A 19,516-nucleotide genomic window follows, 5' to 3' on the forward strand; every position below is an offset into this window, starting at 1 on the left:
TGAAAAAATTATGGATAACAGATAAGAAATTTACATCAATTTTATTTTTGAAAATTGAAATATGATCAATTTCATAGCTTACAAAAAAAATTCCAATGCATGTCCATTTAACATTTTCCTTGCATACGTTGATGTTTGAATCAATAACATATTAAGAATAGATAAAACTGAGATATATTCTATGCTGTATATCTAGTTACTTTATTTTTCCCGGAGATATTTCGGGTCAAATTTGAATTTAATTATTATGGTTATCACTGTTATAGGTGGGGGGGGGGGGGGGATATATATATTGAATTAATTCAAAATAGGTTGCCTCGATTAAATCATGCTTTTTAGACGAAACGAAGTAACAACAACGTATTTGCTTCCAAAATTAGTATAGATAACGATTTTAGTCTTCTTCGGCACATCAAATATAAACTATTGATCCCCGCTCTCAATTCCTTTTACAAAATGCATGCTTCCCCTCTTAATTCAAGTTTTTTCTCATCTTTTCAGCAGTTCAGAGTAGGAAGTTAAACAATGTAGTAAATTAGCGATCGGCGACGAACAAATAACCTTACTCACCAATACAGGTGTATCTGATCCGTGCATACTTGTAGGTACCAGGACACGGATCTCCGGTCACACTGTTACTGGCTGTCACCAAACAGATGTGTTTATAATTACAGAGGTTTCTGTATCTCTCCAGAGCTACTGAGGAGGAGCAATTGGTGTCTGTCAATGGCTGGTTCATACCCGAACACGTACTTTGATCTTCTCTGCCATAAAATGCTTCCTGGATGTTGATGACTTCTCCAGCAGGGCATTCAATACTATATGTAACTCTCTCACAGATGATGACTCCTGTACATGTGTCATGAAAACATAAGAAAGTGCAACAACCTGTTATAGATATCTAAAGTTATAAAACATGATATATCTATTACACTTAGATATGTTTAGACTTTCTAATTATAATAATGCATACCGATTTTATATGTTATCGGTTTATATCTTACATAAATGATTGCTATTCTAAGCAAACAAATCCTTCACTGCTTACTTCAGCCCCGTACACAATACCTCAGTCAAACAATCAGCATTGGGCACTTGATATCCCCGAAACTTAGGGAAACAGAGCGATATACATATTGTACTGTTCATTTCACAAGGCAATCGTTGTGGTAATTTCGGACAGCGATATTAACGCAGTTTTCATTTTCAATAAAAGTTCTATAATCGCAGCAATGATATATTATTTCTAATTTATATGGACACACACACTTCTTCAAACAAACAAGATTTACTGTTTAATTCAGAGATACAATGACGACCGTGGAGAATCCATTAGGTATCCGTCATGTTCGAATTATTTTCTAATTCGCCCCTTTATTATACATGTATGCTGCTAGAGTAACATACACTCTGGATACGCTGGGGCGCTTTTCATTGTCTTTGCCAGTAAGAAATCGTTTGCGACGTCATAATATGGCCAATGGCATTATGTAAAGAATCGAAAAAGTCGGCGTCTATTTACATTTGTCCTCTTCATTTTGACTTTAAAGCACATTAGAATGTAAGTTTTCTGAGTTATTTGATCAAAAAGTGTCTTAAATTTCTTTTATGCAATATGAGCTTTTATGAAACTCGACTCGAAGTATTAAGTTTTCCTCGTCAAGACTCGAACAATTTCTCGGACTGGTTTATAATATATTAACATGAAAGAATACCTCATTTAAGATCCTTTAGATAGATTCATTCTACTCACCGTCTATCTCACAGCGTGGCCCTATTTTCCCCTCCGGACACTTGGTGCACACAATTGAGCCGCTGGAGTAGTCACAGTGTCCACCATTACAAAGATCGCCATCACAACTAACAGAAGCTTTAAAAACAATAACGTGTCAGTACAGATTGTTAAAGCATCTGCACAAAACGTCAAAACTGTTTGTACAGTAGGTGATAGTGTCAGTAAAACAAGTACAAAAATATTTCATTAGTTCGTAAAAAAGGAATAATACACATTCGGGAATAATGAGATTATTGATTGGTTCATGTTATTTTTTTTTCATTTAATCTATTTTTAGAGTAAATTTTGAGCATGAAGACAAAGAAATATTATTTACAAAATACATGCTTTCCTTCTCCGCTCAAGTTTTTCTCATCTTTTCAGCTGTTCAGAGTAGGCATTTAAACCATTTAGCAACTCAACGAACGGCGACGAACGTAAAACGTTTCTCACCAATACAGGTGTATCTGATCCGTGCATACTTGTAGGTACCAGGACACGGATCTCCGGTCACACTGTTACTGGCTGTCACCGTACAGATGTGTTTGTAATTGCAGAGGTTTCCATATCTCTCCAGAGCTACCGAGGAGGAGCAATTGGTGTCTGTTAATGGCTGGTTCATACCCGAACATGTTCTTTGATCTTCTCTGCCATAAAATGCTTTCTGGATGTTGATAACTTTTCCCACAGGGCATTCAATACTATATGTAACTCTCTCACAGATGATGACTCCTGTACATGTGTCATTAAAACACAAGAAAGTGCAACAACCTGTTATTGATATCTAAAGGTATAAAACATGATATATCTGTTACACTTAGGTATGTTTAGACTTTCTTATTATAATAATGTATACAAAGTTTACGTTTTATCGGTTTATATCACAGCAATGATATATTGTTTTTAATTGATATGAACACACACATTTCATCAAACCAACCAGATTTACTGTTTAATTCAGAGATACAATGACGACCGTGGGGAATCCATTAGGTCTTTATCATGTTCGAATTATTTTGTTATTCGCCCCTTTAATTTTAATGTATGCTGCTAGAGTACCATACATTCTGGATACGCTGGGGCGCTTTTCATTGTCTTCGCCAGTAAGAAATCGTTTGCGACGTCATAATATGGCCAATGGCATTATGTAATGAATCGAACAAGACTGCGTCTATTTGCATTTGTCCTCTTCATTTTGACTTTAAAGCACATTAGAATGTAAGTTTTCTGAGTTATAAGATCAAAAAGTGTCTTAAATTTCTTTTGTGCAATATGAGCTTTTATAAAACTCGACTCGAAGTATTAAGTTTTTCTCGTCAAGACTCGGAACAAGTTCTCGGACTGGTTGGTATTATATTAACATGAAAGATTACCTTATTTAAGATCCATTAGATACATTCATTCTACTCACCGTCTATCTCACAGCGTGGCCCTATTTTCCCCTCCGGACAGTTGGTGCACACAATTGAGCCGCTTGAGGATCCACAGTGTCCACCATTACAAGGATCGCCATCACAACTAACAGAAGCTTTAAAAACAGTAACGTATCAGTACGGAAAGTTATAGCATCAGTACATGACGTCAATAACTGTCTGTACAGTAGGTGATATTGCCAATACAGCAAGTTTTAATATTTGTACAGTAGAATATAGTGTCAGTTTAAGAAGCTCCTGTATCCTTACACGAGGTTATACTGTCAATACAGGAAATTATAGTGTAAGTAAAGGACGTTATAATCTCATTTCAGGGAGTTTGAGTTTCAGAACAGGTAGCTTAAGCGTCAAAACTGTTCGTGATAGTGTAAATAGAGGAAGTTATAGTGTCGGTACATAACGTTATAGTGTCAGTACAAAATGTTATAATGTCATTATACGACGTTATAATGTCAGCACAGGAGTTGATAAAGACAGTCAAAGACAGCTTACTTATATTGGTGGAGGTTTCGGTGATAATATTGTCTGTGTCGGTAAAATGAAGTAGTATGTTTTGTAGAAAAACAAAAAAAAACGTGAAATAAGATTTTGTTAGAGCAAAATATTTTTTTAATGAAGGTAAAATAAGAATTCGAATAAGATTTTAATAAATGTTTCATCATAAGAACTTTTCGTTAGTTCGAAAAAAATCAATAATTAACATTTGGGGAAAAATAAGTTTATTGATCGGTTAAATAGATAAAGGATTTCGATAAAAGTCATTATCAATTCGTTTAAAGGAAATGATATTTTGGAGAAACGTAGTAATGTATTGTTAAAAATGATATATAAATGAAAGGAAGTAATATTTAAAAACAAACAAAAAACAAACAAAAAATCCTTTAAAAAGTTCTTTTTTAAAAATTATATATAACAGATAAGAAATTTACAGCAGTTTTATTTTTGAAAATTGAAATATGATCAATTTCATAGCTTACAACAGCAATTTCAATGCATGATCGTTAAACATTATCCTTTCATACGTTGATGTTTGAATCGATAACATATAAGAATAGATAACATTGAGATATGTTATTTACTGTTTAACTGGTTACTTTATTTTTCCAAGTGATATTTCGGGTCAAATTTGAATTTAACTATCATGGTTATCACTGTTCCTGGTCCGGGGGGAGAGGAGGGGGGGGGGGGTCATGTATATTGAATTAATTCAAAATAGGTTTGCCTCGAAAAAAATCATGCTTTTGAGACCTTTCACCATCCACTTTTTTCTCATCTTTTAAGCTGGTCAGAGGCATTTAAACCATTTAATAACTAGACGATCGGCGACGAACAAAGATTGTTACTCACCAATACAGGTGTATCTGATCCGTGCATATTTGTAGGTACCAGGACAGGGATCTCCGGTCATACTATTACTAGCTGTCACCGAACAGATGTGTTTATAATTACAGAGGTTTCCATATCTCTCCAGAGCTACCGCGGAGGAGCAATTGGTGTCTGTCAATGGCTGGTTTATACACGAACACGTACTTTGATCATCTCTGCCATAAAATGCTTCCTGGATGTTGATGACTTGTCCCGCAGGGCATTCAATACTATATGTAACTCTCTCACAGATGATGACTCCTGTACATGTGTCATTAAAACACAAGAAAGTGCAACAACCTGTTATAGATATCTAAAGTTATAAAACATGATATATCTGTTACACTTAGGTATGTTTAGACTTTCTTATTATAATAATTCATACCGATTTTACATTTTATCGGTGTATATCTTACATAAACGATTTCTATTCTAAGTAAACGAATCCTGCACTGCTTACTTCAGTCCCGTACACAGTACATCAGCCATACAACATACAATCAGCATTGGGCACTTGATATCCCCGAAACTTAGGGAAACAGAGCGATATACATATTGTACTGTTCATTTCTCAAGGTAATCGTTGTGGTAATTTCGGACAGCGATATTAACGCAGTTTTTATTTTCATGAAAAGTTCTATAATCGCAGCAATGATATATTATTTCTAATTGATATGGACACACACACTTCTTCAAACAAACAAGATTTACTGTTTAATTCAGAGATACAATGACGACCGTGCAGAATCCATTAGGTATCCGTCATGTTCGAATTATTTTCTAATTCGCCCCTTTATTATACATGTATGCTGCTAGAGTAACATACACTCTGGATACGCTGGGGCGCTTTTCATTGTCTTCGCCAGTAAGAAATCGTTTGCGACGTCATAATATGGCCAATGGCATTATGTAAAGAATCGAAAAAGTCTGCGTCTGTTTACATTTGTCCTCTTCATTTTGACTTTAAAGCACATTAGAATGTAAGTTTTCTGAGTTATTTGATCAAAAAGTGTCTTAAATTTCTTTTATGCAATATGAGCTTTTATGAAACTCGACTCGAAGTATTAAGTTTTCCTCGTCAAGACTCGAACAATTTCTCGGACTGGTTTATAATATATATTAACATGAAAGAATACCTCATTTAAGATCCTTTAGATACATGCATTCTACTCACCGTCTATCTCACAGCGTGACCCTATTTTCCCCTCCGGACAGTTGGTACACACAATTGAGCCGCTGGAGTAGTCACAGTGTCCACCATTACAAGGATTGCCATCACAACTAACAGAAGCTTTAAAAACAGTAACGTATCAGTACGGAAAGCTATAGCATCAGTACATGACGTCAATAACTGTCTGTACAGTAGGTGATAATGTCAGTAAAGCAAGTAAAAGAATATTTCATTAGTTCGTAAAGAAAGGAATAATTCACATCCGGAAAAAATGAGATGATTGATCGGTTCATGTTAATTTTTCATTTAATCTATTTTTAGAATATATTTTGAGCATGAAGACAAAGAAATATTATTAACAAAATACATGCTTTCCCTCTCCACTCAAGTTTTTTTCATCTTTTCAACTGTTCAGAATAGGCATTTAAACCATTTAGCAACTTAGCGAACGGCGACGAACGAAAAACGTTTCTCACCAATACAGGTGTATCTGATCCGTGCATACTTGTAGGTACCAGGACACGGATCTCCGGTCACACTGTTACTGGCTGTCACCAAACAGATGTGTTTATAATTACAGAGGTTTCCATATCTCTCCAGAGCTACCGAGGAGGAGCAATTGGTGTCTGTCAATGGCTGGTTCATACCCGAACACGTACTTTGATCTTCTCTGCCATAGAATGCTTCATGGATGTTGATAACTTTTCCCACAGGACATTCAATACTATATGTAACTCTCTCACAGATGATGACTCCTGTACATGTGTCATAAAAACACAAGAAAGTGCAACAATCTGTTATTGATATCTAAAGTTACTAGTTGGGTGACACCTGAAGGATGTCACAGAAAGAATGAAGCGGGGTGAGGGGCGGTCGGTGGTTTTTCTCCGGGTACTCCAGCTTTTCCTCCACCACTAAAACCTGGTACGTCCTGATATGACCCTGGCTTTTAATAGGACGTTAAACAAAAATAAGTGAAATTGTCTTGTTGCCAAGGAAATGAAACACATAAAGTTGAATTTGCTGTCCCATAATACCCCTATTTCATTGAAATCAGACAATATCTAAATTTGGACCATCCAGAGGCCAGAAAATGTCGACTATTTCGGTAAAACTTGAAAATGAGGTGACCAGAGGGACCAGTGTCCCATGATGTACCTACAGATCAAATTTCATTAAAATCAGACAATATCTTAATTTAGACCAATCAGAGGCTGGGAAATCATCAAATGGCTGTCATTTTCTTTTAAAAAAATGTTAAATGTGAGGTAACAAGAGTAACCGGTGTCCCATGATGTAGTCTACCCACATACCAAATTTCATTGCAATTAGACAGTATCTACATTTGGACAAATATCCTCGAAAAAATAGGATTAACTCTTTCATATAGGAATATCCAAGATTGTATGGGAATCGACTCCGCCCAATATCAATCTTGGGCGAGGAAAATCCTTTTTTTGTATGAATTCCCGAGTAGAGCATAATGATACAAATGAGAGAAGGAAAATTGTTTGTTTGTTTGACATAGCCATTTCATTAAATTGATATTTTGAGACTTTCCCCATAGTTCAAAGTCAGTATCAGTGTCTTTGTCAGTGGTTCATGTCGAGCAAATTGGGAAATTGTCTTTTTTTTTATTTGAAAATAATTTTGCAACTTCTTCAGTAGTGTTGAGAATAACTAATAAGTTCATGATCGATCATCATCATATCGATAATTGATCGATCATGAATAGAACTTTAGGAAAATATCTAGAAAAGCATTAATATGACTAGTACATTATAATTACACAGGTAATTTAATATCAAGAACAGGTGAGCGAGTTATCTCCCTTTTTCTATCACAGATGAAAATTAGGTAAAAGTTTTAAAATGCTTTATGTGAATTTGAACACAAATTGATGTAAAGGAAGCTTAACCATGCATAATAAATCATGTTTTTATTTCCAAATAACTTTTTTCAGACTTTTATGAGGTAGCAGTGTACACCAGTTTGCCCAGTTTCTGAAAATATATATATTTGCTTTGTTGGCGTGGTTTATCATCCTTTGAATAGCCAGCTGAGTCAGTTTGAGGCAGGGTCTCCTTGTAGTAGTTAGTGACTACGTCAGAAAACATGCAGGAGGCCTGTCTGAAAACATGCCATCCAGGAAAAGGAGCAATAATTTATGAAAATGAAGCTTACCAAGCAAAATAAATAATGTTTTCTTTTGAAATAAATGTATTAAACTTCTTATAAGGTAGCAGTGTTGATCAGTTTGCCCGGTTTCTGAAAAATAAGCAGCACCCCTAAGTCTGAAGCTGGTTCCCCTTGTAGTAGTTGGTGACTACCTGACTGAACAACATACAAGAGGCCCATCGCATGCCATTCAGAGCAATAAGGGTAAAGTGGTCTTGTCCAAAGTCACAACCACGACAGCACATACCGGCCTGATTGTCAGCTTCCCTTTTCTTCTGCAGGATAACTGTTCAAACTTTCCTATTCTTTTTAATATAATATTAACAAACTTGGTGTATTTGGTTAAACGTCCTATTAACAGCCAATGTCATTTAAGGACGTCCCAGGTTAGAGGTGGAGGAAAGCGGGAGTACCAGGAGAAACACTACCGGCCTAGTCAGTACCAGTTAACATCCCCTCATAGGTTTCGAACTAGCAACCCAGAGGTGGAGGGCTAGTGATAAAGTGTCGCGACACCTTAACCACTCGGCCAACTCGGCCCCTCAATAATAAATAATTAATAAACTATCTTACAGTGGCAATAATACCAGAGAAGTGAAAATTATGGAAAATTTGTTTCTTAATATCTAAATGCCTTGAAATTGAGAGAATAGTTATACAAAATGAAATGAAAACCATATTTTATGCAAAGTCTCAAAAACATTTTAATGAAGTTTTTTTTTAAGTAGAACACAGAGGGTAATTACTTGCGGTCTAAGGCCTGCAATTACAGTAACTGTTTAAAACTTTTTAATTCTTATTTGTCACAGTTGCAATTGTAAAATATGTGAAAATTAAAGAAAATGGTGTTATCCTAATATCAAAATAGTTTGATATTAAGAGAATAGTTCTACAATGTGAAATTAAAACCAGATTTTATGTAAAGTTTCAAAATTCTGAATTTGTCTCTTCAGTAGAATATAGAGGGAAATTAACTGCAGTCTTTGGCCAACAATTTAAAACACCCTTAAGCTTCCTAATGTAAATATTTGCATACATGTATAGTGGTGTTGGCCTAAAAAGAGAAACATATACACTATTTACATGTACACTGGTCCCTGTGTTACTGTATTTTACCTGTGTGCAGATGACATTATGAAGAAGACTATTTTGTAGAATGGTTATCATAAAATCCTGGTCATTGTTTGAATATATCGAATAATTTTCTATAATACCTTTAGATAAGTAAACTTTAAATTCAAAAGATAAAAAAACAACTACATGGTTCCCCAACATTGAATTCAACTTAGTGCAACACAATAAATACATAATAGTTAAAAAAAACTTTAGTATAAATTGGTCAGAATTGGTTTCTTGCACATTGCTTTCTTGCACATTGCTTTCATTGGTATATGTAAGTGAAAGGTTGAAATATGTTGGTATGGTAATATGAATGAAGGCAGAGCCTTGGAAGAGCACAGCTAATCTAATTGTCACTTGTATACGTGTATATATATATGTTTATGTAATATATATGTATTTTTTTCATTTTATTAGCAGATTTATGAAAATCACAAGGCCATGATAAGTCATCAAAAGGCCTTATATAACAAGAATTATACAGAATTATATATCTCATCTTTCCCGCTTTATCAATAGCATCTTTCAATTTATGGAGTAGTGTTCAAGTAATTAAATAATATCAGTAACCAGTGTACACGTTCAGTGAGACATTGAGATAGGGTGAAAACTGAACTTTAATGAAAATTCTCAAAATTCAGTTTTGAGGCCAAAATATGTGAATCTGTAAAGACATTTAAGTTTCAATTAGATTAATATTGCTTTTATAACACAGTTTAAAGTGAATCTGAACATAACTTCACAAAATTCCCTGTAAGTATTTTTATTTTACCCAAAAATAGATGAACCTGGAAAAAGTACCTGAAAAGTACCTTAATCAAGTATCTTTCATCCATGAAGGATATATTTGATTTCTTCCAATCTGGAAGTTTAGAAGTTTTGTCAATTTTACGCTTTTTGGTCCCACTACTCGGGCCACTGTGGATCAGTCATAGTGCCAATATATATATATATATACATATATATATTTAATCGATTCACAAAGTTTCTACAAGTTCTATTCTATATACACTGTTTATGTATATACACATGTACATACTATATACACTGTATATGTATATACACATGTACATAAATAAATAAACATATACTATTGCACAGATATCCCATTCTGATACTTCTATTAAAGTTTGTGTTATTTCCAATAGCAATATTCAATATAATTTCTGTTTTTGTATTGAGTTAACTAATAACACGGGTCCCCTCATCTTAAAAAAACAAAAGGTGCATTAAATTATATCAGTTTTAAAGGATTTGAATGGAAGATCCTTCTACCATGTGTAATATTTGATTCTACCATATATTTGGAATGGAATATAGAGCAATTTGAACTGTTATTCAGTCACTTCAACTCATTTTTGGGCAAAACCACTTTTGACCGAGGACATGTACTTATAACATATGATTTGAAGATCTGTTTATAAAGAACTTTTAAAAGAAATTCACTTAACAGTTAACATTGTGCGATTTAAAAAATAAAATATGAATCAACTTTGGGATTACATCAGTATATAATCATAATGTTCTGTCAATTTTGTAATATCTGGTGGAAAGTTTAAACTTAGTTATTTATATCAAAGTTTTTCGAGTTGTCAAACTCTGAATTAACTTATATATATTTCATTACTATAAAAACAAAGATTTTGACTTGGACCAGTGAGATACTTTAATTTATAATCAGTGTTTTTGAGTTATCATAGTTCGAGTTAATTAATTTTGATTTTAAGTACATGTATTCTCTTGTCTCCACTAAAACAGAATTTGTAGCAAATTTAAGTTAAACCTACTACGAGTCAACACCATAGACAATTACTCTCCTTTTGTAATTATGATTAATTACAAAATAATTATAGAAATTCTATAATCTTCCAGGCTTTGGAAATTAACAGCAGTTGTTAATAAGGTTTAAATCATATTACACTGTATATTTACATGTGTTCATAAACATTGTAATACATTTGGTTTAAATTTGTTTTACTTCATTTAAAGGGTGATTCCATCATTAGTTTAAATTCAAAGGTTAGGTCATCAAAATTAAACTTATTGGAAAATATGATTTTTTCCCAAATAGTAAATCTTCGAATCTTTAATTTACATAAAATAAATCAAACAGTTTCACTTGCAGGGTAATTAACACAAGTTCTCCAAATTCTAAGTCCTAAAAATTCTTTATTCCTACCAAAATATCACTTTTTACTTGAAAGCCAGTCAGCATTTTTGTATGATTCATCATTTTTCTGTACATTTTGGCATTGATTTATTTCCCTGTTCAAAAGTGGATTTCATCAGTAAAACATGTACATGGTTCTGATATCTGAAAGAAGGAATGTCCCTCTAAATTGAGTCTCATTATATAATTAACTGCCAGGGTCATTTAAGATGCATGCTAGGCATTTGAGAAGTGTTGGAACTTCAAACACCTAATTATAGAACACACACAATAAAACAGTCCTTGTATGTTTTGACAGTGAGTACAAAAGATTGTTTTAAATTTCCTTTTTATTAGTTTCAGGCAATATTTTGTGAAATAAACAGTTACTATACTTAGCAATAGAAATATGATCTATAATACTCTCAACAGTATAATATGACAATTATTTTTATAAACTTTGCAAAGACTTATTTTTCAGATAAATTTCATTTAAAATTCAATCATTATTCTTGGTACAACCTACATATGTGCCATGTTGATCTATGTTTATTTCTGCTGACTAATGTAGACTAACTACACATGTACTAAGCCTGCATTTCATAAATGATAAAAATCTAGGGTTATCACATGGGCTTTATACTATACTAGAATCTAGACTCGGACATTTTAAATGGTTACTAGCCCCATGTGCTGTAGATACACTGTAAATATAATATAACCTTCTTCTAATTATAATAAACAATGCGAGTCAGACACATCGTATCATCTGTAATTTACAGTAAAATAGCTGGGACGTAACCGACAGGCACTTGTTTCCTATGCATATGCCTAGCCTAGTTGTCTTTCGGCATGTTATTGTTAACAATGTAAATCAAGTGCCTGTCGTAAGCTAAATAACGTTAACGCTGAGAAAATAAATCGACAAGGCGGCCTAAATATTTACGATAGAATTGATCATAACACAGTGTTATCGGCAAATGCCTACCTTTGATCAGATCAGACTGGAACCACATACAAAAATAATTACAAGGACCGGTACCCTATACTGAGTTTAATTCCAACGTACTCGCATGTCTTGTTGTGTACAATGCATCTAGGTCAGACGTGAATTGAGACGATCACATTCGGTAATTCCCGATCGGTTACGGACGACATGATAAAAATAAAAGCGAAAACATACCGCTGTTTTGTTGCTTATTTTTCATCTGAGAACAAAAGTCATATATAACTAATGTTTAAACACTATAGTGAGACTTTGGTGTTGATATTGTTCAATATTTTTGCCCATGGGAATATTACATCCGGTTTTGAGCCATTCCGGTACCGGTTTTTTGGACCAAACGATTTTCTTTGTTCGTATGTATGGGAAGGGAAGCAACTCTTGTTGGAGGTACCGTTTTCCAGTATTTAGAGAGCTTCGCTCGGGCGCCTTCGGCGCCCTAGAGCTGCGTTCTTATTAAAGCAAAGATATTTCAAAATTTACCAATTGCTGCCTATGTGCAGATGACATTTTGAAGAAAAACTATCTTATAAAATAGTGATAACAAAATATTGGTAATTCTTTAATTACTGATTAAAAATTTAAAACATAATAATAAAAATACAACATGGTTCCACACCCTTAATTAGTTAATTAACTATATATAATGTGATATAACAGTTGACATAATTTTAGTAAAAGTTTGTGTGAACAGGTTTCTCGCACATGGTTTCTTTGGCACATGTAAGCAAAGGGTTGAAATGTGTTGAATATGTCAATTATGGAAGTGATGATAAAGCAACTTATAGATACTTGAAAATTTACTAATTCATGAAATTTCAAAGTCAACTATTTTGTAAAATTGTTTTAGCTAAAACCTGGTAACTCTTTGATTTTGTCAAATAATTTCCCATCTTATACTTTTTTTGTAATAAGTTGAAATTAACCTAATTTCAAAGATAACCAGGAATATCTTTAAAAAAGATAAACAGCATAGTTTTAATGCTGGTGGTTATAATGTAAAACTGCTGGTGAAATAAATTAACGAACTAATTAACAAATGCGCAGTTTCAGCACGGATAACAAATTTATATCAGTTTGAATCATTTTTGGTGATAATAAGACTGTGTTCGAATCAAGAATATAATTTTATTAATGTGTCATTTGAATACATACATCCACTTATTCAGCTTGCATTCAATCTTAATTTTGTTTTGTCTTTAACTGCATATCTGCATTTTGCATTTACAGCTACATTGACCAATCACATACTTCACCTTGACCAGTAACGCCACCTGTCGCGTCATATCCGGGGCCAAAAGAATATTAGACGGCTACGCCGAAAAAAAATGCATGACATCGTTCTTTACACCAAAAAACAACTGAATTTTACTTAATGTGACATAATAATTGACAATATTTTAGCTCCAAATTGTCAGAACAGCTTTTTTGCATGTTGCTTTCTTTGGTGCATAAAAGTGAAGGGTTTAAATATATTTGGAAATTTATTTCATTATATATTAATGCAAAAGATGATATAATTTGACACTGTCATAAGAACCATCTCAATAAAGGGCAGGTCAGAAACTTCAAAATTTAAAGCATTCGAATATAGATATTTCATTAAAAATTTGAAAAACAATTATATTACTAAAAAAGAATTCAATATACTGCTAGGGTGTACTGAAGTACATGTATAGTAGTTCCTTGAAAGTTCGTGTCATTGTAAGCTAATATGTATGAGATATGATTCTCGAAACGTCGTGGATCCTCAACATAAACAAATATCCGCTGATCAAGACATCAAAGCATCAATTAACGACACAGTAATTTCATTAAACAAACAAACAATAAAGAAATTAAATATTAGATATTTAAACGTCGCCTGTCTCTAAAACGTTAATAAACACGTAACATTTACACTAGGCCTGCTGCCAGTACTGGAACGGAAGCCTACGACTAAATATAAGTACGAGTTTAGATTTGTTATCGAAGGCTGGTCTGGGTTGACGATGAATACTGATCCTGGAAAGCAACAAATATGGCCATAGTAGAGAAACTATAACCTCCAATGTCACCTTTAATATGATGAATATTAAAAAGTCCTGGTCCTGACGGGAAAATGTAATACAACTCACTTAGATTGCAGCTAAAGCCTGGTGTTGAACGAGTAAGCGGCGTGAAGTCCCCGGTGTTATTTTATCCGGAACTCCTCGGGGAATCATTTCAGAGATAATACCCGATGAGTTCAGGATGGCTTTATTTCTATAGTCGTCCTTTATATATGCGGTCAAGCCGACCATTCCAAGTGTGTTAATAATTTCTACTACATATAAACTACATACGTTTAGTTTTAACGGACCTGTTGATGTTAATGCAGGTTTTAAAAGACATTATCAAGATGATTCGCGTAAAACAAATATAAAACCAGTTGATTCGTAATGGTTTTAATGCTTATAACTATATATGCCGACCCGGTCTATCTGTTCAACCGTGCTAAGTGGAAAGGAAACACCCGGTCTTGCGTCATCAAAACAGGCAGCCTATTTATAGGAAAATACCCCAGTCGAGTGGAAAAATACTGAGAAGGTCGAACAAATAGGCCATTTTCAAAACAATCTTGTAATCGTTCTGCTGAAGATATCGAAAAACTAAACAGACAGTTTTCTTCAGGAAACATTTATCTCTTTGTGTGTACATTGTATATATATATGGATTCTTTTCTTAATTTTGAGGGCGATTTAAACTGGCATGTTTGACCCAAAATATCTCACAAAAATGATTTTCCACAGGGATACCAGATACACCCAGACCTAGATCGAGTCGAGTTTTACAATGGCTCAAAGTATCAACCGAATTGTATGTGCCAATTTTTCTGTCCTCAAATCGCTATTATATCCAGCAAAATAGGCGAATTAGCTCGTATTATCATTACGTTCCGTAAGGAACGATAACTCTAATGAGTTATCGCCCCTCACTACACTTCATTCTTTATAAAACATGATATATCTGTTACACTTAGGTATGTTAAGAATTTCTTATTATAATAATCCATACAAAGTTTACATTTTATCGGTTTATATCTTACATAAATGATTTCTATTCAAAGCAAACGAATCCTGCACTGCTTACTTCAGCCCCGTACACAGTACATCAGCCATACAACATACAATCTGCATAAGACACTTGATATCCCCGAAACTTAGGGAAACGGAGCGATATATATATTTTACTGTTCATTTTACAAGGTAATCGTTGTGGTAATTTCGGTCAGTGTTATTAAATCAGTTAATTTCATTAAAAGTTATATGATCACAGCAATGATATATTGTTTTAATTGATATGGACACACACACTTCATCAAACCAACCAGATTTACTGTTTAATTCTAAGATCCAATAACGGCCGTGGGGTATCCGTCATGTTCGAATTATTTTCTAATTCGTCCCTTTAATATACATGTCTGCTGCTAGAGTAATATACTCTGGATACGCTGGAGCGCTTTTCGTTGTCTTTCCCATTAAGAAATCGTTTGCGACGTCAAACTATGGCCAATGGCAGTTATGTAATGGATTGGAAAAGTCTGCGTCCATTTACATTTGTCCTCTTCATTTTGACTTTAAAACACAACTGAATGTTAGCTTTCTGAGTTATAAGATCAAAAAGTGTCTTAAATTTCTTTTTTACAATAATACCTTTTATAAAACTAGACTCGAAGTATTAAGTTTTACTCGTCAAGACTCGGAACAAGTTCTCGGACTGGTTGATATTATATTAACATGAAAGATTACCTTATTTAAGATTCTTTAGATACTTTCATTCTACTCACCGTCTATCTCACAGCGTGGCCCTATTTTCCCCTCCGGACAGTTGGTGCACACAATTGAGCCGCTTGAGGATCCACAGTGTCCACCATTACAAGGATCGCCATCACAACTAACAGAAGCTTTAAAAACAGTAACGTATCAGTACGGAAAGTTATAGCATCAGTACATGACGTCAATAACTGTCTGTACAGTAGGTGATCTTGCCAATACAGCAAGTTTTAATATTTGAATAGTAGATTTTAGTGTCAGTTTAAGAAGCTCTTGTATCCTTACACGAGGTTATACTGTCAATACAGGAAATTATAGTGTAAGTAAAGGACGTTATAATCTCATTACAGGGAGTTTGAGTTTCAGAACAGGTAGCTTAAGTGTCAAAACTGTTCGTGATAGTATAAATAGAGGAAGTTATAGTGTCAGTACAGAATGTTATAATGTCATTACACGACGTTATAATGTCAGTACATGAGTTGATAAAGACAGCCAAAGATAGCTTACTTATATTAGTGGAGGTTTTGGTGATAACATTGTCTGTGACGGTAAAATGAAGTTTTGAAGAAATAAAAACAAAAAAAACGTTAACTTGAAATAAGATTTCGTTAGAGCAAAATATTTTTTAATGAAGGGAAAATAAGAATTCGAAAAACGATGTTTTAATTGAAAGTATTATCTTAAGAACATTTCATTAGTTCCAAAAGAAATGAATAATTTACATTCGGGAAATATCAGCTTATTGATCGGTTTAATAGATAAAGAATTTCGATAAAAGTAATTATCAATAGTCCCTTTCACGTTAACTGCGGGACAGTACGTCGCGCATGCGCACAAATACCACTGAGTGGGTTGTTGACGTTGACAACAGGTAAAAAATATGGTGAAAATCTGCAGTGTATACAAGTGTTCTAACCAGTTTGATCGGACTAAGAACGTGAGTTTTTTTTCGATTCCCCAAAAATAAGCGGAAGCGGAGGGCATGGGTGAAAGCTGTTAACAGGAATGGTTGGGTCCCAAACGACAATTCGTGGATTTGTTCAGAACATTTCATTGATGGATGGCATGGATATGACCCTGATGATGAAAATTACGCTCCGACAATTTTTAAATACAAGGTAATACAAGATAAAAAAAAAAAAAACACAACAAAGAATATTGATGGATAATATGTTAATTTGATATAATCACTTATATTATAAATGACAAAAACATACAAAACATTCCAGTAAGATATAGCAGCAAATATACACACAATCCTGTACTGGGTCGCGACCAGTTATACTTAATGAATTAAGGGAATTAACTCCCTTACATTGTGTGCTCCTTAAAACATTTGTATTTGTTCTATTTCTTTATAATTGTCCTGCACATGTAATATTTATGATGTCATGAATGTACATTTGTCACATATGTTCATTTTGGGCCCTGGAATGGTAAATATAAATCTTTCATCTTATATAATTTGAGAAAGAACACATATATACATTTGTATGTCTTATAAAAGATTTAACAATGATTTTTAGGTTTTAAAATTAAACTTAAAGCACACCATTTTTATTTTGAAAGGTGGGTCAACATTCAGAAGCTAACATATTCAGAGAGACGAGGAAGCTGGCTAGAGAAAAATCCAAGGTATGAATTCAGTATCACACCCACACTCGTTCCATCATTTCCCAATGTATATCATGTTTCTATTCAGACAAAACTCAACTTTATTATTAACAATTTCATTTCATTCTCTTCATAGTGCAACAACATAGTTGCCATATTACATTATCATATTATGAATTAAATTTCTACTGAAATCTGTGAAAATTGGTGTTTATTTGTTCAATCAAAGCAATTAAATATTTCATTGGATATGATTGATTTATAAATTTTGTTTCAATGAGTTGTTAAATCATGGTCTTCAAGAGTGAACATGTCAGCAATTTTATTTCTTTATTTCCACTGCTTATAGCATTATTTTCATGATTATTTTTTGTTTTGCCTTTATTCATAGGAAAGCCAACATTTGAAAAATGAAGAGAAACAACTAGAGGATGCAGAAAAGAAAGCTTCAATAGATATGCATAGAGGATACTGCAAGCCTGTTCCAGAACCTGAAGCTACGACTGAGGTCCAAATACATGAAGATGACACAGATGTTGATGTTTATGTTGAGACTGGTAAAACAATATTTTTTGTAATTAAAGTCCTCGTCAGTTGTGATTATTTATTCAATTATCTATCTACATACATTCCCAGACAGCTTTCATTTTGGCTCTTTATTATACTCTTATTTGTAAAAAGGTTCAATTACTTTATTCTATTCATTCTTAGGTCCTATCAACATGCAGATTTCTTTAGAAATAAAGCACCATAGAGTTTATTTCAAAGAACAGTACACAGTTTGGGAATTCTCACTTAAGGATCCAAGAGTTTTAGGGACATATGTTTTAGAACTAAATTCCGGATAGAGTTTTATTTACCACCTTTTTAATTGTCTGGTGTACTGAGTAGAGTATAACTTGTCAAAACCAGCCTGGTCTAATCCAAATCTCAATCTATTTAAGCCTTGGTGGCTCATTGGTCCATGGATTTCCCTCCTAACTTATATAAACCAGACATTTTTGTGAACTGGGAAAAATGTTGGTCCCTGAGGCTTCTGGTTTTAAAAAAAAAATATGCTGTATTAAATCAACATATATTTTACTTGTACTTAGGTATGCAGTGTGATGATCACCCTATAGTGTTGGAGAATAGGCGTCTTCAAGAGGAAAACAGGGTGCTGAAAGAGGAAATATGCCTGAACAAATGGGGAGTGGATAAGATAAGAGACAACGATACTCTTACTCGTTTTTACACTGGTCTCCCAACATTTGCTGTTTTCTTGTGGCTGTATAAGTAAGTCAAAATTAGTCTTGATGATAGAGGTACGACGAGTCAATATTGTTGCCATGTTTTGTTGTAATTAATCTCATACAAAATGTACAAGTAATAATTAATCATATACAAGTAATACTTATCCCTTATATGAAGCAGTAAAATTGACAGACAGTAAACCGTACATTCAAAATATTGATACTTATAATTATATTTAAGTTATACTAAAACAATGAAATGGGTAAAACACCTAGATATTGTATGTATTTCACTAGAATATGGAGGGACTGTCTGCCTATTAATAATTCATGTATCATCAATTCAATCAGCAATATTTCACTTAATTGGAATGAAAAGCAACCACTGCAGCACGCCAAACCTGTCGACTTTAAAGATGTGATATGATAAAGGTAGAGAAAGATCGGACCTACGTTTATAATGTATGTTAGGGTAACCGGTGGGATAATGTTTAATGATTTAAACTTTTTTATTTCAGTTACTTATCATCAAAAAGTTCTCGCATGAAATATTGGAGAGGAGATGTCAATACTCCAACCAAGGATAGGATGAGGATGTCAGTCCCGATGTTGGTACCTATTGATCAACTGTTAGCTGTGCTGATGAGGCTAAGACTAGGCTTATTTGTTCAGGATCTGGCTGAT

General features: G+C 33.6%; 1 protein-coding gene across 2 annotated transcripts in view; it reads right to left on the reverse strand.

Moving 5' to 3' along the window:
* LOC117317555 (multiple epidermal growth factor-like domains protein 6) overlaps nucleotides 1-19,516 on the reverse strand; it is an 89,592-nt gene that overhangs the window by 17,469 nt on the left and 52,607 nt on the right. For both annotated transcript variants that reach the window (XM_033872378.1, XM_033872379.1), the window contains 8 exons: nucleotides 16,001-16,117; nucleotides 6,220-6,498; nucleotides 5,747-5,863; nucleotides 4,555-4,833; nucleotides 3,186-3,302; nucleotides 2,228-2,506; nucleotides 1,754-1,870; nucleotides 571-849 (listed from right to left, as the gene is read on the reverse strand). In XM_033872378.1, coding sequence (XP_033728269.1) covers nucleotides 571-849; nucleotides 1,754-1,870; nucleotides 2,228-2,506; nucleotides 3,186-3,302; nucleotides 4,555-4,833; nucleotides 5,747-5,863; nucleotides 6,220-6,498; nucleotides 16,001-16,117 — 1,584 coding nt within the window. The remainder of the gene's footprint in view (nucleotides 1-570; nucleotides 850-1,753; nucleotides 1,871-2,227; nucleotides 2,507-3,185; nucleotides 3,303-4,554; nucleotides 4,834-5,746; nucleotides 5,864-6,219; nucleotides 6,499-16,000; nucleotides 16,118-19,516) is intronic.

This window comes from Pecten maximus, chromosome 19 (assembly GCF_902652985.1).
Source record: "Pecten maximus chromosome 19, xPecMax1.1, whole genome shotgun sequence".
Taxonomy (NCBI): Eukaryota; Metazoa; Mollusca; class Bivalvia; order Pectinida; family Pectinidae; genus Pecten; species Pecten maximus.